The sequence below is a fragment of the Rana temporaria genome, chromosome 5, assembly GCF_905171775.1.
Source record: "Rana temporaria chromosome 5, aRanTem1.1, whole genome shotgun sequence".
NCBI lineage: Eukaryota > Metazoa > Chordata > Amphibia > Anura > Ranidae > Rana > Rana temporaria.
This window is the reverse complement of record NC_053493.1, coordinates 34,580,420-34,603,891: the sequence shown is the minus strand read 5'-3', so window position 1 is coordinate 34,603,891 and position 23,472 is coordinate 34,580,420. Positions and strand designations below refer to the sequence as shown.

General features: G+C 47.3%; 1 protein-coding gene across 11 annotated transcripts in view; it reads left to right on the top strand.

The window, feature by feature from the left end:
* The window catches only part of AKAP9 (A-kinase anchoring protein 9), a 359,842-nt gene that overhangs the window by 122,312 nt on the left and 214,058 nt on the right, over positions 1–23,472 (top strand). For all 11 annotated transcript variants that reach the window (XM_040352376.1, XM_040352374.1, XM_040352375.1 and 8 more), the window contains 3 exons: positions 151–236; positions 10,614–10,707; positions 13,641–13,866. In XM_040352376.1, the coding sequence (XP_040208310.1) occupies positions 151–236; positions 10,614–10,707; positions 13,641–13,866 (406 nt within the window). The remainder of the gene's footprint in view (positions 1–150; positions 237–10,613; positions 10,708–13,640; positions 13,867–23,472) is intronic.

Here is a 23,472-nt window from a genome sequence, read left to right as displayed (position 1 = left end):
TTCTGGGACGTCTGTCCACAAGGAGCATGGAGTGAACACATTATACTTCCCATTGTACTTTCCATGGTTACTGCCTTGTGTTCTTCTTTAACATTCAGTAAACAGTAAACTTGCAAGTCTTTTCTCACTTGGTATTTTGCTTTCCCGCAGCTCTGCAGAGCAATCTGAGCACACTGCTGGAGAAGTTTGTAGAAGAATACAAACAGATGGCTGATCTATCCACATATATAGGAAAGGTAAGCTCTGTGATTTATATATGTGGTTAGTAGACCTGTGCACACTGAAATATTTCGTTTTGGAATTTCGTTTTCGTCCGAAAAATAAATTTATTTAGTTACTCCCGAAAATCATTTTTATTTTTATTTATTTTGTTTCGTTAAAAAATGCATTTGTCCGAAAATCCAAATGAATTAAAGCGGGGGTGTCTATCATGCCATGCAGCATACTAGCGTCAGCTACAGTATGCATTTATTTTATTTTTTTCCGCTGTACTCCCTGTTTAATCCGTTTCAGACTCCCTCGGGGAATAGGCGTTCCTATCAAGAGGGGGGCACGTCACGCTTCCCGGAAATAGCCGAAATAGGACTTGGCTCTTCACGGCGCCTGCGCAGTCAGCTCCTAGTCTGTGCGCAGGCGCCATATAGCGCCGTGAAGAGCCGAGACCTACTCCGGCTATTTTCGGGAAGCGTGACGCGCCATAGCCGGCCGTCAATCATGTTCCCCTCTTGATAGGAACGACCATTCCCCGCGGGTGTCTAAAGCAAAACTATTGGATAACACTGTGAGTACAGCGCAAAAAAAATAAATAAAGGCATACTGTAGCTGATGCTAGTATGCTGCATGGCATGGTAGAAAGTAGTTTTTTAGGGTGAACCTCCGCTTTAAGGTCGAATCTTTCATTGAAGGCTTATGGTGTCTGTCCAATGTTCTAAGAAGATTCGACGGAGCAGCTAAACTGCGATTGGCACTGCGCTGACAAGCCATTCACCTCTGCAGCTAGAGGTTCGGATCCCGGTCTCGGCTACATGTGAATTGAGTTTGGTGGTCTCAGCCCGGCTCCCGGTGGGTGTGCTTTGCGAGGTAAGCCTGCGCTTAGTACGCCCACCCCCCTCCCACAAAAACCACCACACTTACACGCACTCGAAATTGGGTTAACATGCACACACTTTGACCACACGGTCTCTAAAAAGAGAGGCAAAGGACTAACGGGGCTGGTTGAGCGGGCTAGATCCTCTCACTCCCTTATAGGGAGTCCCTCTGCCCCGTTGGGCTTCAAAGCGGAGCAGGTAGGGCGGGCTGTGTGGGAGGACCCCCTCACACACCCGCCATTGCCACCCGGGGCATGGAGAAAGGTGGCAGATTGCCTCTGGGGGAGGCCTGCCTACTCCCAACTCCTGCAGTCCGGCTCCTCTCTCGAGTACACGCACAAAATACACTTAAAAAAAAAAACTGTACAACGCCGCAATCGTACATTTCTGGTCGAATGTTCCACCTACAAGCTATAGAAGAATTCCAATGTTGTATGACACTAGTAATAATTATATTTATAAATTATTATTACTAGTAAACCAACATTCAAATTCTTCTATAGCCTATGGGCCGAGAAATGTGAAATTTGACCAGAAATGTACGATTGCGGCGTCGTACAGTTTAGCTGCTCCGTCGAATCTTCTTGGAACTTTTGACAGACACCATAAGCCTTCAATGACAGATTCGACGTGTGTATGATTTTTGCTGCTTCGTCGAATCTTCGTCATTCATGTCGATTGGTCTCCCCCAACACTGTCTCTATAATGTTGAATCTTTACTCTCTATGTAGAATAATCTTGGACTAATAGAGTTAAAGCGGAGCTCCACCAAGAAAAAAAAAAAATGCTGCTAAAAAAATATATTTCTCTTTCGTTCATAGACGGACACAGCCTTCATTGACCTTAGGGTTATGCTTCTTCCTACCAGGGTAGGAAGAAGCATAACCCTAAGGTCAATGAAGGCTGTGTCCGTCTATGAACTCAGAGAAATGGATTTTACGGTGAGTACAAAAATCCTTTTTTCTTTATCGTACATCACGGGACACAGAGCGGCATTCATTACTATATGGGGTTATATGGAGTACCTTCAGGTGTAGACACTGGCAATCTCAAACAGGAAATGCCCCTCCCTATATAACCCCCTCCCATAGGAGGAGTACCTCAGTTTTTCCGCCAGTGTCTTAGGTGTTAGTCATGGTTTAGCTTGCCTCCACATCCTTGGGATTAGGTGAGCTAACCGGTTCTGTCCAAAAAAGCCTCAGCGCTAAAGTGGTCAGTAACCGGACCCCAAACCCTTGGGGTATAGCCCATAATGCTTTTCTTTTTAGAGAGCTGGACCCTGGGCCCAGAACTTAGAAACCTTTGGGTGCCTAATGTTTCTGTTGCCAGAGTGCTATATGGGCCCAGGACAGTGGATCCTTCATAGGAACCCAGGGCCTGAAGGTCTAGACATCCCCACCGAGATGGGGGAAGATTGGGCCTCTTGCTTGGCAAAGTCCTGCGGCATGGAGCAGGTAAGTGAGGGGAAAACTTGCGGAACTTGGTTCTTAGCAGGTTTTTTCTGGGGGGTCACAGGGGACATGCCTAAAGTTATGCACTGCATCTGGCAAACTAGTCACATATCATAAAGATAGGATGGCTCTATATGTATTATTCCCCATAAGATGTGACCTCCCTTGTAGTGTTGGAAAAGCATTGAGTGGGGCCTGTGTGATATAAAAGTATATGTGTGTGTCAGAGAGCTGTGCTTACCTGCAAGCCTCCAGGCGATGCTCCATTCAGTCTTCCTCCTCACGGCCTGCAAAGCAGGCAAAACGCTGACCTCCTCATGGTTCCAGGCTGCAGGCTGCAGTTTGCTGGAGCAGAGAGGTCCCTTCCTCCCAACCCCACCCCCCCCTGTCGGGAGGGGCATTTCCTGTTTGAGATTGCTGGGGGGGAAGGGCGGGTCAGTGGCTTAAGGAAGGGGCGGCCCTTCCTTGTTTGTTCCATATAGCTCATTCAATACTTTGGAACTGAGGAGGAAAGACCAGAACGGCAAGCACGGGGCGCCGAGGACACACAGTGGCCAGAAAGAATATTGCAGTCTTCAGAAAGACTGTTTTCAAGCCTAGGAATAGGCTGTTTCTTTTCCATCTCATAGTTTTTCTTGCAATACTACTCAGGGGGACAGAATGTTTTTTCTTTCCTAGATTTGAAAAAAAAAAAAAAAAAAAAAAGATTTTTTTTTGAAAAAAAAAAAAAAAAAAAAAGTGTCATCTAGGGGAGAGGAAGCATTTTTTTATCCCCCAAACAGGTGTTTGGGCATTTAACTATTTATAAGTCCCAGGTACCAATAAGTAGCAGGTGTACCTCGGTATTGTACCATGGCATCAAAAAACAAGGGTACAAGAGGTGGGGATTCCCCCAGAGAGTCTGAGGTCTCGGACAAAGCTATGCCGCTGCTTTCCCCACAGGGAGCCTTGGGGCCATCGGGATCTGGGGCTGGAGCTGACGCGGGTCAGTCCAACCCTAAGATGGTCACGGAGGAGGTATTACTCACCTCTTTAAAAGAGATGCAGAAAAGCATGGGTAAAATGATAGCCGCAGCTATGCGGGGCAGTAAGCGGAATAGATCTCCGTCGCCCGAGCGCGGACCCTCAGAAGAGGAGGTCCTTTCCTCAGGGGAATTGGACGACCTCTTGGACAAGGACCAAGTAGGTTCAGGGATCGAGGATCCGGATACAGAGGAGTCTGGGGCAGTCTCCCTGAGGGAGAGCTGGTGGATTCAAGGATTGTCGGACTTGGTCCATAGGGCATTCAACTTGCCAGTACCAGATCTCCAGGTATCGACGGTTTCAGCTTTGGGCTCACTGAGGGCGCCTCAAAGCAATGCTGTGTTTCCGATCCATCCTCTATTAGAGGGAGTTTTGTTCCAAGATTGGAACAAGCCAGATAAGATCTTCTTACCACCTAAGAAGTTCTCTGTCCTATATCCTATGGAAGAAAAATTTTCCAAAAGATGGGCTACTCCTGCAGTGGACGCAGCCATCTCATGTGTTAACAAATCGTTAACATGCCCTGTAGAAAACATACAGGTGTTCAAGGATCCAGTTGATAAGCGCTTGGAAGCACTACTTAAGAACTCCTTCACTACTGCAGGGGCAGTAGTACAGCCAGCTGTGGCTGCGATTGGGGTCGCTCAAGCATTATCGGATCAATTTAAGCAGATGCTTAAACTTATTCCTGCCCAGCAGGCAGAAGAATTTTCGGATGTCCCTAAGGCCATATGTTTTACGGTAGACGCAATCAAGGATTCTATCCAGCAAGCGTCACGTTTATCGTTATCCCTTATCCATATGAGAAGACTCTTATGGTTAAAAAGCTGGGAGGCTGAGCCCCCATGCAAGAAGCTCCTGGTAGGGTTCCCCTTCCATGGAGGACGACTCTTCGGAGAAGACCTAGATAAATACATTCAGACCATTTCAAACGGCAAGAGTACTCTCTTGCCAACTAAGAAGAAGGTTCAGGGGCCTGCGTTTAAACGACAGTATTCCCCTGGGCAGGGGCCCTCTAATGCCAAGCAGTATCGACGGCCTCCTGCAAAAGCAAACTTCGGCTTCAACAGCAAATCACAAGGACAGGCTGTTAGAGGCAAAAGGCAGTGGTTTCGCAAACCAGCAAAACCAGCCCCCAAGCCAACCTTATGAAGGGGCGCCCCCACCCACGAAGGTGGGGGGAAGGCTGCGACTCTTTTCAGAGATTTGGGAAGCCAGCATTCCCGACGAGTGGGTACGGTCTTCCGTGGCCACAGGCTACAAATTAGATTTCCTAAGGTTTCCTCCTCCTCATTTCCAGAAGTCGAGGATTCCAAACGATCCGGAAAAGGGAGCCGCATTAAGATCGGCATTAGATCATCTACTTTCCCAGGAAGTAATAGTAGAGGTACCAGTCCTGGAACAGGGGCTGGGTTTCTACTCCAACCTATTCATCATCCCAAAATCCAATGGAGATGTCAGGCCAATTTTGGACCTAAGGATGGTAAATGCATATCTAAAGATCCGCTCATTTCGGATGGAATCCGTGCGGTCAGCAGCTGCCACACTCCAGAAGGACGACTTCATGGCGTCCATAGACATAAAGGATGCCTACCTTCATGTTCCAATTTATCAGCCACATCAAAGATATCTACGCTTCATGGTGGCTTCGCGTCACTTCCAATTCGTGGCGCTTCCCTTCGGGTTGGCTACGGCCCCCCGGGTGTTCACGAAGGTCCTAGCTCCGATCCTAGCCAAGCTAAGGATCCAAGGGGTCACGATCCTAGCATACCTGGACGACCTCCTAGTCATAGACCACTCGTCTCCCGGCTTGGAGCGAGCAGTGGCCCTCACGGTCCAATACCTCGAGAGGTTCGGCTGGGTCCTAAATCGAGAAAAGTCAGCTTTCCAGCCCACAAGGCAGTTGGAATATCTCGGCATGAGATTAGACACAGAACAACAAGGAGTGTTCCTACCTCTGAGGAAGGTAAAAGCCATCAAGGAATTAATCCTACTGGTTCTAAGCACTCGCATCCTACAGGCAGCCATCCTGTCAGCATGGAGCAGAAGGCCACAGGCCTTGGATATCCCGTTGCCGCTCTTATCAAGAGTCCGACAAAGTCTGTGTTGGTGGTTAGACCCTCAGAATCTACTGAAGGGGAAGTCTTTCAGCCCAGTGGCTTGGAAGATAGTGACCACAGATGCCAGCCTGACGGGCTGGGGAGCAATTTTGGATGGTTGCACTCGCCAAGGTACTTGGGCAAAGCCAGAGAAGCAGTTGCCCATCAACATCTTGGAGCTCAGAGCTGCTCGACTAGCCCTCAGGGCTTGGACGTCAAAATTGCAGGGGTTCCCGGTGAGAATTCAATCAGACAATGCCACGGCCGTGGCATACATAAATCACCAAGGGGGAACCAGGAGTCAAGCCGCTCAGAGAGAGGTGAGCTTGATTCTCCTATGGGCAGAGGCGCATGTGCCCTGCATATCGGCAATATTCATTCCAGGAGTGGACAACTTTCAGGCGGACTTCTTAAGCCGCCAGACTCTATGGCCGGGGGAATGGTCTCTGCATCCACAAGTCTTTCAAGCACTCTGCCAAAGATGGGGAGTGCCGGACGTGGATATCATGGCATCGAGACTCAACAAGAAACTAGACAGGTTCATATCCCGCTCAAGGGATCCGATGGCCTGCGGAACCGATGCGTTGGTTTGCCCTTGGCATCAGTTCAAACTTCTTTATGCGTTTCCCCCGCTCCAGTTACTACCCCGCCTGCTGCGCAGGATCCGGGTGGAACACATACCAGTCATCCTGGTAGCTCCAGCATGGCCCAGAAGGGCATGGTACTCACTCATCCTAAAGATGGTAGTGGGAGACCCTTGGACTCTTCCTCTACGGCCAGACCTGCTATCGCAAGGTCCGATCCTCCACCCTGCCTTACGGCATCTAAATTTGACGGCCTGGAAGCTGAATCCCTGATTCTCAGGGGTAGAGGTCTGTCTCAGAAAGTAGTCTCTACCCTAATCAGAGCCAAGAAACCGGTCTCTAGGGTGATTTATTACAGGGTCTGGAAGGCCTATGTAGGCTGGTGTGAGTCCAAGCGATGGCTTTCTCGCAAATTTACCATCGATAGAGTATTAAGTTTTCTCCAGCTAGGAGTGGATAAAGGATTGGCATTAAGCACAATCAAAGGACAGATTTCTGCTCTGTCAGTGTGGTTTCAGCGGCCGCTGGCCACCCACTCGCTGGTTAAGACCTTCCTTCAAGGGGTCTTACGTATTAGACCTCCAGTTAAATCCCCGCTTTGTCCGTGGGATTTAAATCTTGTTCTGTCAAGTTTACAGAAACAACCGTTTGAGCCGTTGGCTGAAATTCCTTTGGTTCTACTGACAAGGAAGTTAGTATTTTTGGTTGCCATAGTTTCCGCAAGAAGAGTTTCGGAGCTAGCGGCCTTATCCTGTAAGGAACCATATCTTGTTTTTCATAAGGACAGGGTCGTTCTCCGCCCTCATCCTTCCTTCCTACCGAAGGTCATATCCAGTTTTCATTTGAACCAGGATTTGGTATTACCATCCTTCTTCCCTAAACCTACTTCCAGAAAGGAAGGGTTGCTGCATACCTTGGATATTGTCAGGGCCATGAAGGCCTATCTTAAAGCTACAAAGAAGATCCGGAAAACAGATGTGCTGTTCATTCTACCGGATGGGCCCAAGAAGGGGCAGGCAGCTGCAAAGTCCACCATTTCTAGGTGGATTAAGCAATTAATCACTCAGGCCTACGGCTTGAAAGGGTTGCCTCCTCCAGTATCATTAAAGGCTCATTCTACTAGAGCCATGGGCGCCTCCTGGGCAGCACACCACCAGATCTCTATGGCTCAAGTTTGCAAGGCGGCAACCTGGTCTTCTGTCCACACGTTTACAAAATTCTACAAGTTGGACGTAAGAAGGAATACTGATACTGCCTTCGGGCAGGCAGTGCTGCAGGCTGCAGTTTGAGACCCTCGGATTCCGGGGGCTCCTCTTTTTTGAGTTAAATTTAAAATTTAAAATTATTTTTCTCAACTAAGTTGGATTTATTATGATTTGAGTATATCTCTAAATTAAATCCTTTTGTCTTGGAGATGTTCTCCCTCCCCTCATTGTAAGCATTGCTTTGGGACATCCCATATAGTAATGAATGCCGCTCTGTGTCCCGTGATGTACGATAAAGAAAAAGAGATTTTTAATACAGCTTACCTGTAAAATCTTTTTCTTGGAGTACATCACGGGACACAGAGCTCCCACCCCTCTTTTTTGAGGACCATTTTGGGAGGCATACTGCTTGCTACAAAACTGAGGTACTCCTCCTATGGGAGGGGGTTATATAGGGAGGGGCATTTCCTGTTTGAGATTGCCAGTGTCTACACCTGAAGGTACTCCATATAACCCATATAGTAATGAATGCCGCTCTGTGTCCCGTGATGTACTCCAAGAAAAAGATTTTACAGGTAAGCTGTATTAAAAATCTCTTTTTCTCTTTCGTTCATAGACGGACACAGCCTTCATTGACCTTAGGGTTATGCTTCTTCCTACCCTGGTAGGAAGAAGCATAACCCTAAGGTCAATGAAGGCTGTGTCCGTCTATGAACTCAGAGAAATGGATTTTACGGTGAGTACAAAAATCCTTTTATTTTTATTTTTATTTTATACATACCTGAAGTGCCTGTTGCTAGGCAGATCATCCTAATCTGCCACTTCCTGATCCGCGGTCCGTCTTTTTTTCCCAGTTGTTCTGTCTACTAAGAGCCGGTTCACACTGGGGCTCAGCCGCCTGACGAGGCGCGTCCCATTCTATGCAATAGAATCATTCTAATAGGAGCGACGCAAGTCGCTCCGACTTAGAAAAAGGTTCTTGTACGACTTTGGGGGTGCCGCAGTGTGAACCAGCTCTAAATCTTCTGCCCTGGTGGTTTAACTTTGTATAGTAAAAAAAAAAATTCTGCCAGTAAATACCTTATACAGCCCACTTCCTGTTTCTTGTCTGGTCAAAAGCCTAGGCTTATGACATCATGCACAGCTCTCTCTCTCTCTCTCTCTCTCTCTCTCATTCTCGTTAGAGTTTACCAGGAAGGGAGGGGGGGGTGAGTCATAAGAGGGCCAATGAGAGCTTCCTAGCTGGAGGTGTGTGTCTGTATAAATCCAGGAAGTGAACAGGCAGCAGCGTTCGCTGCCCACAGTTAAAATGGCTGCAGCCAGACTCAGTGGAGGGAGATTTCTCCCGCATATTTGGAAAGTACAGAATCGCAGTATATATAAAATAATATGCAAAGTGGTTGGAGTGAAGCTTCAGAATGGCAAAGATGTTTTTATTACAATTTATGTGAGCAGACTGCAGTTCCTCTTTAAGATAAAAAACCTTCTGTGTGCAGCAGCCCCCCTAATACTTACCTGTGCCCCCTCTAGATCCATGTGCACAATAAACTTGGTTGCCGAGACTTTTTCACCTGATTGGCCTAGACACTGCAGCGGTGCAACTGGCTCCTGCTGCTGTCAAAGTCAGTAAGCCAATGAGGAGAGAGGGGGGGGGCTGGGTCAAACCATGGCGCTGTGGCTCAGCTCGGGTGCCCCCATAGCAAGCTGCTTGATGTGGGGGCAGGAGGGAGGGGCCAGGAGAACTGGCGAGAGACCCAAGAAGAGAAGGATCGGGGCTGCCCTGTGTAAAACCACTACACAAAGCAGGTAAGTATGACATGTTTGTTATTTTTAACCACTTAACGCCCGCCGCACGACTATTTACGTCCGCAAAATGGCACGGACAGGCAGATGGGCGTATATATACGTCCTTGCCTTTGCGGGGGTCCGATCGGGACCCCCTTCACTGCGTGCGGCGGGCGGATTCCCTCGGGGAGCGATCCGGGACGATGCGCGGCTATTCGTTTATAGCTGCTCCGTCGCGATCGCTCCCCGGAGCTGAAGAACGGGGAGAGCCGTATGTAAACACGGCTTCCCCGTGCTTCACTGTGGCGGCGCATCGATCGTGTCATCCCCTTTATAGGGGAGAAACAATCGATGACATCAGACCTACAGCCACACCCTCCTACTGTTGTAAACACACACTAGGTGAACACTAACTCCTACAGCGCCACCTGTGTTTAACTCCCAAACTGCAACTGTCATTTTCACAATAAAGAATGCAATTTAAATGCATTTTTTGCTGTGAAAATGACAATGGTCCCAAAAATGTGTCAAAATTGTCCGAAGTGTCCGCCATAATGTCGCAGTCACGAAAAAAATCGCTGATCGCCGCCATTAGTAGTAAAAAAATAATAATTAATAAAAATGCAATAAAAATATCCCCTATTTTGTAAACACTATAAATTTTGCACAAACCAATCGATAAACGCTTATTGCGATTTTTTTTTTTTACCAAAAATAGGTAGAAGAATACGTATCGGCCTAAACTGAGGAATTTTTTTTTTTTATATATGTTTTTGGGGGATATTTATTATAGCAATAAGTAAAAAATATTGCATTTTTTTCAAAATTGTTGCTCTATTTTTGTTTATAGCGCAAAAAATTAAAACCGCAGTGGTGAGATCAAATACCACCAAAAGAAAGCTGTATTGGTGGGGAAAAAAGGATGCCAATTTTGTTTGGGAGCCACGTCGCACGACCGCGCAATTGTCTGTTAAAGCGACGCAGTGCCGAATCGCAAAACCTGGCCTGGGCATTTAGCTGCCTAAAGGTCCGGGGGTTAAGTGGTTAAAGGAAAAAAAATAAGAATGTAATAAGTGTTCCCAATGAATATTTGGCTATGCACATCCTCTGTTTTGCAATTACAGGATCATTTTAAAATATTACGTGGATGATGAAGGTTTATATGCAAAGTTGTCTTATGTCCCTCGCTCTTATTAATTATTTACTGAAGTAAAAGGAAGGAGAAATTCAAATTGTATTGACACAGTCCTTGACGAGTTTTTTCTTTGTAAGCCAGACTCCCTGTTGGAAAAGATAATGAAGCTTGTGAAATAAAACCTGTATTGTTGATGTACAGGCTATTATTATCTGTGTATGTTTTATCTCCTGCTTATTTCAGACAGCAGATCTTCCAGTGAATAGAGAGCAGCCCGACATCCCTCAGGTGAAGCAGATTGTGATTATTTCCCAGGATTCAGCTCCAAGTCAATCGGGTAAATACATAACTCTTATGCCGCGTACAGACGGTCGTTTTTTGTGATAAAAAAAAAACGTTGTTTTTTTAAAACGTCATTTAAAATGACCGTGTGTGGGGAAAACGTTGTTTTATGTCTTCTGAAAAACGACAAAAAAAAAATTCGAACATGCTTGAATTTTTTGTGTCGTTTTTCAAAACGTTGTTTTTTGTGTCATTTAAAACGATAGTGTGTGGGCACAACGACGTTTAAAGCAACGTTTTTAAACCCGCGCATGCTCAGAAGCAAGTTATGAAGCGAGCTTGAATGGAACAGAGTGCCGTCGTACGTGCTGAACGTAACCGCGCTTTGCTAGAGCATTTTGAAAAAACGATGGTGTGTATGCTACGTCGTTTTTGAAAATGAAGTTTCAAAAACGTTGTTTTATTTCATGATTTAAAACGTCTTTTTTTTTCATCACATAAAGTGATGGTGTGTACGCGGCATTAGGATTGATATGTATTGCAATGTTTTCTATGCAGCAGCTGCTGAAAGGGAAAATATGGTGGCTTAGGGATTTGCATTGTGGCCTTGCAGCTTTAGGCCCCTTTCAGACGTCCGCTCCGCTCGTCCGTTCATTATAAGTCCGTTAGCGGATGGAGCATCCGCTAACGTCCGCAACCATCCGCGTCCGTCAGGATCCGCTTTTGCGAACGGAAGAAAACCTATTTTTCTTCCGTCCGGCGGAACGGATCGGATGCAGACGGACAGACGGTCCGTCTGCATCCGATTCCCCATAGGGGAGAGCGGAGCAGAGACAGGGCGGTCTCTGCACTGTGTGCGGGGAACGCCCTATCCGCCGACAGCTCAGCGGGGATGACGGATGATCCCCGCTGAGCTTTGGCTGACACACGGAGCGGACACAAAAACGGTCCGCTCCGTGTGAAAGGACCCTTAGGGTCTTTCTATGACATTATGAGAAAACACTATCTAAAGGTTAATGAGAAAAAAATCGAAAAAATAAAAATAAAAAATTGCCTACTTAAGGACCGATCCTGTTTGTCAGACTCGGTGTTTACAAGTTTAACCACTTCAGTACCGTGGGTGTTTTTTAGATTTGGTGTTTACAAGACTAAAACATTTTTTTTTTTGCTAGAAAATTACTTAAAACCCACAAACATTATATATTTTTTTTTATAATACCCTAGAGAATAAAATGGCGATCATTGCAATACTTTTTGTCACACCATATTTGCGCAGCGGTCCTACAAGCGCACTTTTTTTGGAAAAAAAATCACTTTTTTTAATTAAAAAATAAGACGGCAATAAATTTGGCCCAATTTTTTTTATATTGTGAAAGATAATGTTACGCCGAGTAAAATGATACCCAACATGTCACGCTTACAGATTGTGCCCGCTCGTGGCATGGCGTCAAACTTTTACCCTTAACTATCTCGATAGGCGACGTTTAAAAAATTCTATAGGTTGCATTTTTTGAGTTACAGAGGGGGTCTAGGGCTATAATTATTGCTCTCACTCTAACGATCGCGGCGATACCTCACTTGTGTGGTTTGAACACCATTTTCATATGCGGACGCTACTAGTGTATGCGTTCGCTTCTGCGCGCGAGCTCGTCGGGACGGGGCGCTTTAAAATTTTTTTTTTTCTTATTTATTTTGATTTATTGATTTATTTTATTATTTTTAACACTGGAAAAAAAATGATCACTTTTATTCCTATTACAAGGAATGTAAACATCCCTTGTAATAGAAAAAAGCATGACAGGCCCTTTTAAATATGAGATCTGGGGTCAAAAAGACCTCACATCTCATATTTAGACTAAAATGCAAAAAAAAAAAAAAATTGAAACTGTCAATGACAAAAAAAAAAAATGTTTCTTTAAGACGCTGGGCGGGACTGACGTTTTGACGTCACTTACGCCCAGCAGAGCTATGGGGACGGGTGGGGGCGATTTTTCCCTCACTCGCATCCCCACACAGTAGCCGAGCGCACCTGATCCTGAGTTTTTAGTATACCCCCATAAGTGCTTCTTCTAACTGCTGCACAGAACCGTGCACGCATAATGATGTGCAGCCGCCATGCAGTACAGCAGGACAATGGGTTGAATAGCATTGGCTGTTCTACTACCAGATCTCCAGTCCTCCAGGCTGAAGGGAATTCCTTAAAGCGGGGGTTCACCCTTAGAGGGCACTTTTCCCCCTTAGATTCCTGCTCGTTTTTACTAGGGGAATCGGCTATTTATTTTAAAATATGTGCAGTACTTACCCGTTTACGAGATGCATCCTCTCCGTCGCTTCCGGGTATGGGCTTCGGGAATGGGCGTTCCTTCTTGATTGACAGTCTTCCGAGAGGCTTCCGACGGTCGCATCCAGCGCGTCACGATTTTCCGAAAGAAGCCGAACGTCGGTGCGCAGGCGCAGTATAGAGCCGCACCGACGTTCGGCTTCTTTCGGCTACGAGTGACGCGATGGATGCGACCGTCGGAAGCCTCTCGGAAGGCTGTCAATCAAGAAGGAACGCCCGCTCCCGAAGACCCATACCCGGAAGCGACGGAAGAAGATGCAGCTCGAAAACGGGTAAGTACAGCTCATATTTTACTACAAATAGCCGATTCCCCTAGACCGAACGAGCAGGAACCTTATGGGAGAAAAAAAATAATTTCATAAATGGGTGAACTCCCGCTTTAAGGGGAAGGAGGACATCTCTGTATTGAAGGTGAGTATTAGTTTTTTGGGCTATTGATTTGCTTTAAGATATCGAAAGACATTAGTTGATGATTGTTCCATTGGACCCTGTTCATATCCTAAAAAAGAAATGGTCACATGACAATGTAGCTGTCTAAGGGTCCTGTAAAGTCTATGATTGCCTTTACTTTTACACAATGGCCAGGTGTTGTCTAGAGTCCCGGGAGGATATGCTTACACGGTGTAATTTTTGTATCTTTTCCTCAGACGTCCAGGAACGGTTGACCATCCCACCATCTGAGGAAGCCGAGAAGCTTAAAGCAAAGTTTAGGCTGCAGAGAGCACAGCTGGAAGAGAAGCACTCTGGAGAAATCGAGTACCTGCGTTCCTATTTCCAGCAGCAACTGAAAGAAAATGAAGAGCGTTTCTCCAAAGAGATAATTCATCTGCAGGAACGGCTCCAGGACGTCAGTGTCAGCCCTCTTCCACCCAGGTAGACTGATTATGAGACTGAAGAAGTATTTGTTACAAATCAGTTTGGTTGTTTTTTTTACTCTCGGGCCCCTTTCACATGGGCGGACCGTTCAGTTTTTTAGGCAGATGCAGGTCTATGAAGTGACGGATGTAAGCGGCGACGTGTCCGCTTACATCCGATCCGCTAAATTCAGAAGGATGGAAACCCTATTTTCCATCCGTCTGGTGGATTGGATCGAATGAAAAGGGACAGGCAGTCCGTTTTCATCTCACCCCCCCCCCCCCCATAGAGGAGTGCGGAGCTCTGACAGGTCCATCCCGGCACAGTGTACAGAGTCTGACGAGCCCTCTGATGTCACTGCGTGCCTTTTTTCGTTTTTTAGTAACCATACTGTTACTAAACTCACAACCGTAAAATCTGTATATGCAGAATAGCCTGCTTGTTATACTCACTGTGGAACTTGAGGGGTTAATCTTCTGTATTGTGTAGAAAGGCTCTTTGATCCTGTATGGAGAGATCCTCCCTCTCATGCAAGATCTCTCCGGGCAAGGCCAGATAAAACAGAGTCGGCGCGTGGTCCCCCTGCACATGCTCAGTTTGGTCTCTATTCCTGGAAAGAATATTTCCTTGTTGAGCTGAGCTTTTCAGGTCACATGATATTGACATCACACATTTGAGCGTGTATACAGATTCTAAATGACAGCCCAGTCCCTCCCTCCCTCCTCCGTGCCCAGTAACTTAATAAGAACACAGTGGGTGGGATGTCGCATCTTGATTCATGGATGATCCACCTCCCATAACAGCATGAGGACACAGGCTGTAGTGTAAATCTCCTCCTACCTGAACACTCAGCACTCAGGCATACCCTGAAGTTTATCATGTGATCATGGTATACAGATCAGCCAAAAATGTATATAGTGGCAGAATTTTTATGTAAAAATAAGATTTATAAGCTGTGGGCACTGCGGCGGCGGGTGGGGGGGGGGGGGGGGTGAGAGATACAGATGAACTGTTTTCATATTACTGGGTTTGGTAACACTTTAATAGGCATCCAATGAGAGCTATGGCATACCCCCGGTATCCCATAATGCAATTCAGCCATTGTTGTGTAATGCCTTGGGGTTGAAGTTCTGAGTTCATCTATGTTCGATGGCCAGCAGGACACACAAGCTTTTCTCAGAAAGAAAAGTATATGCAAGCACTGTGTGATGTATAGACCCTTTCACGCTGATGGATATAATAAATTGTGAGAAAATTATATTGCAAAACTTTGAAACAAACCAGCAGCTATAAATAAATATAAACCCCTAAGCGAGAAAGCAAAGCAATAATTACAGCGCTGATTTAATAATATAAAATATTCATCAGTATAGAAAGTCATGCACAATAAATCATTCAAAACATGTCGTGACCAAATAAAATCCTCCAAGCAATACATGAAAACAAATTTCAAATGAAAGCAGTTCAAATGAAACAATCCAATGGTGTAATAAATAAAAATTCCCATGACCAGTATTATTCTTCCAATTGTAGAAAAATCTTTGACTAAAGGTGACCACCACCACTAATACAGCAAAACGCACTCACCAGAAGTGCCTGCCTATCTCACTTCAAGATTAGGCAAACACCAATTGTAAGTATTCCAAAGATCTACTAAATAGGCGCAGTCCACTTAAAGGCTTCACCTCCACTTGTGTCCTCTCCCCATTGAGTGGTTAGATTTCAATGTAACCATAAAAATAACAAAACAAATAGGCTCCCCATAGTGTAGATCTTAAACATCCAAATTTATTTGACACAAGTAATTAAGGTACTCGCAAAAGCTGTTTAGGCATAAGCTTAAAATGAAGTGTGTATATATATATATATATATATATATATATATATATATATATATATATATATGTATGAAAAAGGGAGAGTATAGCCTCTTTTAGAACAGGGGTAAGAGAGGTAAAATGTGCCAACATCCCATTTAGTATATAGAATGGGACCACAACAATCAATCTACATTGGCTGCTTGGGACCAATGGATATCAAATCATAGGTCAGGGGAACAGGGGAGAGGGATTTTGGTGGGGACTTTTCTTGGCACTGATAAGAGACAGTATAGTAAAATATAACAATATTTATTAAACATAAAACAATTACAATAAAATTACATTTAGGGACAGGCCCCCGCATTGCACATCAGAAAGCAAACAAACAAACTGTGTCAAAATGCAGGAAGTCGGTGACCTCGACCGGTTTTGCGGTATTACCGCTTCTTCAGGAGGAAAGTTTTTTCTAAAGATATGTATAAAACATGTAAATAAACAAGCATAAGATACAATAATTATAGCCATATTAGAATCAAAGCAGCACACTCCTCAGTGGAGATGAGACTCACCCGGATTGGTCATGTGGTCAAGCGCAGAACCTGGTTTGAGCCTTCTTGGGCGCATGGAGGGGGATTTTAATTAGGACGGGCTCTGATAGGGTGAAGGATATAGTCAGTATGGCATAGTTTTAGAAGGACATTTGTTTGTGTGAAATGGGGCACCAGGTGATGAGTGAGGAGAGAGTGCTGGAATGAAAAAGGAGTGAGGGGGGAAGGGGGGGGGGTTTAAGAGCAGGTTGGGGAGAAGGGAAAGGAGATGAAAAAAAGGGGGGGGGAGGAAAGGGAAGGGATTAGGAGGCTTGGTGTGGAAAGGAGGGGGTGAGGGGACGGAAAGGGGGAGGGGGAAAGGGGGAAGGCAGTGACCACGAATGGATGTGGAGAACAGGAAAGGGGGGGGAAAGGGGGGGGGGGAAACAGGGGTAAAAGATATGGGGAAGGGAAGGAAAGGAGAGGAAGGGAAGGGGGGGGTTTGGGATATAGGAGAGGGGGGGGAGATAGGGGAAAGATAAGGGGGAGAGGGGACAGAAGGGGAGGGGGGGGGAGGGAAGAGAGGGGGCGGGGATAATGTGAAGAGGGGGGGGGGGAAGGAAAAGGATGGGGGGGAAAGGGAGGAGTGTGCTGCTTTGATTCTAATATGGCTATAATTATTGTATCTTATGCTTGTTTATTTACATGTTTTATACATATCTTTAGAAAAAACTTTCCTCCTGAAGAAGCGGTAATACCGCGAAACCGGTCGAGGCCACCGACTTCCTGCATTTTGACACAGTTTGTTTGTTTGCTTTCTGATGTGCAATGCGGGGCCTATCCCTAAATGTAATTTTATTGTAATTGTTTTATGTTTAATAAATATTGTTATATTTTACTATACTGTCTCTTATCAGTGCCAAGAAAAGGAAAATGTATTGACTCCAGTAAAGGCCTAGGGCAGTGATGGTGAACCTTGGCACTCCAGATGTTTTGGAACTACATTTCCTATGATGCTCAACAACACTGCAGAGTGCATGAGCATCATGGAAAATGTAGTTCCAAAACATCTGGGGTGCCAAGGTTCGCCATCTCTGGCCTAGGGTGTCCATCTGCATGCCTCACTGTGCACATGCCTCACTATGCCCATAACTAGACTGATGTTTAACATAGGAGTCTATGGAAGGGGTGCCCAGCTTTGAAAAATCGGTGCTCCCCAGCTGTAGGTCCCCCAAACAACAAAGTTTGCACACGTGTAGAGGAGCAATAGGGCTACATGTGTGCCAAGCTCTGTGTCTAGGGGACCTACGACCGGCCAGTACCGGGTCCCCAAATTCACCAGAGAAATGATCATTTAACATGGGAGTCTATGGAAGGGCTGCCTGGCTTTGAAAAATCGGTGCTCACCAGCATTAGGTCCCCCAGACAACAAACTTTGCACCCTTCTAGAGGAAGAGTTTGGCTATACGTGTGCCAAGTTTAGGGTCCGGGTGACCTACGGCCAACCGGTACCAGGTCCCCAAAGTCTGGGAGATCAGGCGCAAAAAGGTGACTCGAGTATAAGCCGAGGGGGACATTATTAGCACAAAAAAATGTGCTGAAAAATTCGGCTCATACTCCAGTATATACGGTATATATGTGTCTGCAAAGATATACAGTAGGTGTTTGTGATATTGTGTTTTTAGCACGACAGCATCGCGCTGATTCTCGGCGACATGATGCCGAGATCTCGCCGACATCTCACACTCACTGGAATAGTGACAGCACATCCCAGCAAGCGCGTCATAGAAGCGACGGGAGATCCGACTTGGATTCCCGCCAATTCTACACGTGTGCGGCGTTTGTTATGAATCCTGAGGGGGAAGTCCCCGCCGGATTTTAAATAAAAATCCGGCATGGGTTCCCCCCTCAGGAGCATACCGGGCCCTTAGGTCTGTTATGGGTTGTAAGGAGAGCCCCCCCCTACGCCGAAAAAAAACGGCGTAGGGGGTCCCCCTACAATCCATACCAGACCCGTATCCAAAGCACGCTACCCGGCCGGCCAGGAAGGGAGTGGGGACGAGCGAGCGCCCCCCCCTCCTGAGCCGTACCAGGCTGCATGCCCTCAACATGGGGGGGTTGGGTGCTCTGCGGCAGGGGGGCGCACTGCGGCCCCCCCACCTCAGAGCACCCTGTCCCCATGTTGATGAGGACAGGGCCCCTTCCCGACAACCCTGGCCGTTGGTTGTCGGGGTATGCGGGCGGGAGGCTTATCGGAATCTGGGAGCCCCCTTTAATAAGGGGGCCCCCAGATACCGGCCCCCCACCCTAAGTGAATGGATATGGGGTACATCGTACCCCTACCCATTCACCTGCAAGAAAAGTGGTAAAAACACAAATAAACCACACAGGGTATTAAAATATTTTATTAGTCTGCTCCGGAGGCCTCCCCTGTCTTCTTTATTAGCTCTGTTTACCAGGGGGGGCTTCTTCTTTGACGTCTTCGGGTGGGTGGGGGCCGCCGTCTGGTTCTCTTCCACCGCCGGGGGGGGGGTCGCTTTTAAAAAAGCCCCCACCCCCCGGCGGGTTTCCTCCGGCGTCTTCGGCGGGGGGGCTTCTTCTTCCGCTATCCCGACGGGTCTTCTCCGCTATCCGGGGGGTCTTCTCAACTCTCCGGGAGTCTCCTTCTATGTGCGGTGCCTTTTTCCGTGCTGTACGTCTTCTTCTCCTTCCGTGCTGTGAGTTCTTCTTCCGTGCTGTGACGTCATGTTCTTCACTTCTCTTCTTCTCCCGATGTTGACACGTCGCCTTTCCTCGCTGCAATGACAAGTGCGTGGCTTGCATCGGATTTATATAGACCTCACAATCCCATCATGCTCTGGTACCTACCCATGTGATACCTACCCACGTGGGTAGGTATCACATGGGTAGGTACAGAGCATGATGGGACTGTGAGGCCTATATAGGTCCGATGCAAGCCGCGCACATGTCATTGCAGCGAGGAAAGGCGACGTGTCAACATCGGGAGAAGAAGAGAAGTGAAGAACATGACGTCACAGCACGGAAGAAGGCACCGGACAGCGAGAGGAAGAACCGGGGTGCGCCGAGTCAACAGCGGAGAGCAGCGTACATAGAAGGAGACCCCCGGAGAGTTGAGAAGACCCCCCGGATAGCGGAGAAGACCCGTCGGGATAGCGGAAGAAGAAGCCCCCCACCGAAGACGCCGGAGGAAACCCGCCGGGCGGTGGGGGCTTTTTTAAAAGCGACCCCCCCCCGGCGGTGGAAGAGAACCAGACGGCGGCCCCCACCCACCCGAAGACGTCAAAGAAGAAGCCCCCCCTGGTAAACAGAGCTAATAAAGAAGACAGGGGAGGCCTCCGGAGCAGACTAATAAAATATTTTAATACCCTGTGTGGTTTATTTGTGTTTTTACCACTTTTCTTGCAGGTGAATGGGTAGGGGTACGATGTACCCCATATCCATTCACTTAGGGTGGGGGGGCCGGTATCTGGGGGCCCCCTTATTAAAGGGGGCTCCCAGATTCCGATAAGCCTCCCGCCCGCATACCCCGACAACCAACGGCCAGGGTTGTCGGGAAGGGGCCCTGTCCTCATCAACATGGGGACAGGGTGCTCTGAGGTGGGGGGGGCCGCAGTGCGCCCCCCTGCCCCAGAGCACCCAACCCCCCCATGTTGAGGGCATGCAGCCTGGTACGGCTCAGGAGGGGGGGGGCGCTCGCTCGTCCCCACTCCCTTCCTGGCCGGCCGGGTAGCGTTGTGCTTTGGATACGGGTCTGGTATGGATTGTAGGGGGACCCCCTACGCCGTTTTTTTCGGCGTAGGGGGGGCTCTCCTTACAACCCATAACAGACCTAAGGGCCCGGTATGCTCCTGAGGGGGGAACCCATGCCGGATTTTTATTTAAAATCCGGCGGGGACTTCCCCCTCAGGATTCATAACAAACGCCGCACACGTGTAGAATTGGCGGGAATCCAAGTCGGATCTCCCGTCGCTTCTATGACGGCTCTGTCTCCATCGCGGCAAGCCAGCTCGGCGCTGGCTCCCGCGATGGGGCTCGTAGGTGTTCAATCTCGCCGAGAAAGGGAGCGAGATTGACACAATATCGCGTTCACCTACTGTATAGAGAAGCCATCAGTCACTTCAATTCTTCCCAGCTCACAGAAATGGCAAAAATGACAACACAGTTCCTACACACTGCCAGCGTTGGGCTCTGCACCTACATGTTTCGTTCATTCTGACTTTGTCAAGTGGGATTATCCCCTTAAATATTATAAAGTCAGAACCGATGAAGCCTGTAGGGGCGGAGCCTAATGCTGGGTGTGAGCAGGAACTGTGTCCTGTCAAAAAAGCACAAACATCTTTTTTTTTTTTTTTTTTTTGTATAGACCGCTAAATTCCCCCCCCCCCCCCCCCTTAGGAATGAATGAGAAACTTATATAGCGCGACACATGCGAACTTAATCGCCTCTGGGCGCTTGATGTACCTGTCTCTTTTATATAATAGATCTGAACAAAGGCTAACACTCTGAAAGTCCAGCCTGTGTGACAACCATGGTTCCCACCATAGATACTATGTAGAAATGATTGTAGACAAGAGGGTACAGAAAATGTTATTTACAGGCTTACAAGGTGAAAATAAAAATAAAAAAAGCCTGAAAAAAAGAGAACTACCGCAGCCACCATATCTAAGGATTCATGCACACGAGCAATTTGGCGCATATGGCTTCAAATCTCTGAGTTTTCTGGTGCCTGGGAGGCAGAAGTGCAGTGTACAGCCTGCTGCCAGCAGCCTGTCAAAATTCATGACGGGCTGGCATGCACTTCGGCTGTACAGGGCTCCAAGTAGTGTTTAGGGCTGTATGTGTAGGAATGTATGCCCGTGGAGTTCCTGCGCTCAGGGCATATGTCCCTGAACACATTCAACCCGAAGATTAGAACAACTTACATACAGTTGCCTTGTTTTTGAGCCTGTCATACATTTTCGACAGGCTGCTAACAGACAGCTGTATCCTGCATCTTTGCCTTTTGGAGGTGTGAAAATGTTGGTATTTTAGGGCCAGATCCACAAAGCACGGGCGCAACTTAACTTTTGGGATTTAAGTTACACCGCCGCAATTTTTCCAAGTTAGTGCCCGATCCACAAAGCACTTACCTGGAAATTTGCGGTGGTGTATCCTAAATCCGTCCGGCGCAAGGCGGGCCAATTCAAATGGGGCGAGTCCCATTTAAATTAGGCGCGCTCCCGCGCCGGACGTACTGCGCATGCTCCGTTTCCAAACTCCCGCTGTGCATCGTGCGCCATGACGTCATTTTTTCGAACGGCGTAGCGCGTAGTGTAATTCCGTATTCCCGGACGGCTTACGCAAACGACGTTGATTTTTAAATTTCGACGCGGGAACGACGGCCATACTTTAGACAGCAATACGCTTGCTGACTAAAGTTAGGGCACCAAAAAAAAAGTGTAAATTTGCAACAGGAAACTAGACTAGCGGCGACGTAGCGAACGCGAAAAACCGTCGTGGATCCGCCGTAACTCCTAATTTGCATACCCGACGCTGGTTTACGACGCGAAGTCCCCCCAGCGGCGGCCGCGGTACTGCATCCTAAGATCCGACAGTGTAAACTATTACACCTGTCGGATCTTCTGCCTATCTATGCGAAACTGATTCTGTGGATCAGTCGCATAGATAGAAACAGGGATACGACGGCGTATCAGCAGATACGCCGTCGTATCCCTTTTGTGGATCTGGCCCTTAGGCTGTAGGGATTTAATTCTGTGTGTCCCAGAACCATAATTAGTACATCATTTTGTACCTCTTATGGACAGAAAGTGTCCTTACCTTTTACTTTAATACAACTTTATGCTGTCTAATCAGGATTGCAGGTATCCTTTACCCACATTCCATCCCTTTGTGCCAACTCATCAAAACCACAGTCTCTCTGGTGATACTGTAACCCCCTCCTCATTTTACTGCCCGGGCCGATATAAAGCGGTGCTGTGCTGACTGCCGCATCCTAGGCAGTAAAATGAGGAGGGTGTTACAGTATCACCAGAGAGATGAGTAGGGGTCATCTCTGCATCATCATTCGCTTTCAGAGAAGCTCTGCAGTATCTGGGTAATGAATACGAGATTGCAAATCCTTAAAGCGGAACTTCAGTCATTCTTTCAACTCTCCATCTATTAAATCTTCTGCTTTTGTTTTAACTTTGGATTGTAAAACATTTTTTATTTCTGCCAGTAAATGCCTTAGGCCCCTTATAGACGTCCGCTCCGCCTGTCCGTTATTACAAGTCCGTTAACGGACTTGTAATACATCCCTATGGGATCGCGTCCATTAGCGGATGAAGCATCCGCTAACGTCCGCGTCCGTCGGGATCCGGTTTTCGGACGGAAGAAAACCCTATTTTTCTTCCGTCCGCCGGAACGGAAGCAGACGGACAGACGGTCCGTCTGCATCCGGTTCCCCATAGGGCAGAGCGGAGCTGAGACAGGGCGGTCTCTGCACTGTGTGCGGGGACCGCCCTATCCGCCGACAGCTCAGCGGGGATCCCCGCTGAGCCGACGGAGACACACGGAGCGGACCCAGAAACGGTCCGCTCCGTGTGAAAGAGCCCTTATACAGCCCACTTCCTGTTTCTTGTCTGGTCATTGGCCTAGGCTTATGACATGCACAGCTCTCTCTCACTCTTGTGAGAGTTTGCCAGGATGGGATGAGTCATAAGTGGGCCAATGAGAGGTGTGCCTCTGTGTGTCTGTGTTAATCCAAGAAGTGAACAGGCAGCAGCTTTAGCTGCCCACAGTTAACCACTTAAGGACCGCCTCCTGTACATATACGTCGGCAGAATGGCACGGCTGGGCACAAGCACGTACAGGTAGGTCCTCTTTAAGAGCCCAGCCGGTCCGAAGCTCCGTGGCCGCGGGACCCGCGGATCCGATCGCCCGCTGGAGTCCCGCGATCGGTCCCCGGAGCTGAAGAACGGGGAGAGCTGTGTGTAAACCTTGTGGTTAACTCCCAAACTGCAACTGTCATTTTCACAATAAACAATGCATTTTTAATGCATTGTTTTGCTGTGAAAATGACAATGGTCCCAAAAATGTGTCAAAATTGTCCGAAGTGTCCGCCACAATGTCGCAGTCACGAAAAAAATCACTGATTGCCGCCATTAGTAGTAAAAAAATAATTAATAAAAATGCAATAAAACTATCCCCTATTTTGTAAACGCTATAAATTTTGCACAAACCAATCGATAAACGCTTATTGCGATTTTTTTTTTTTT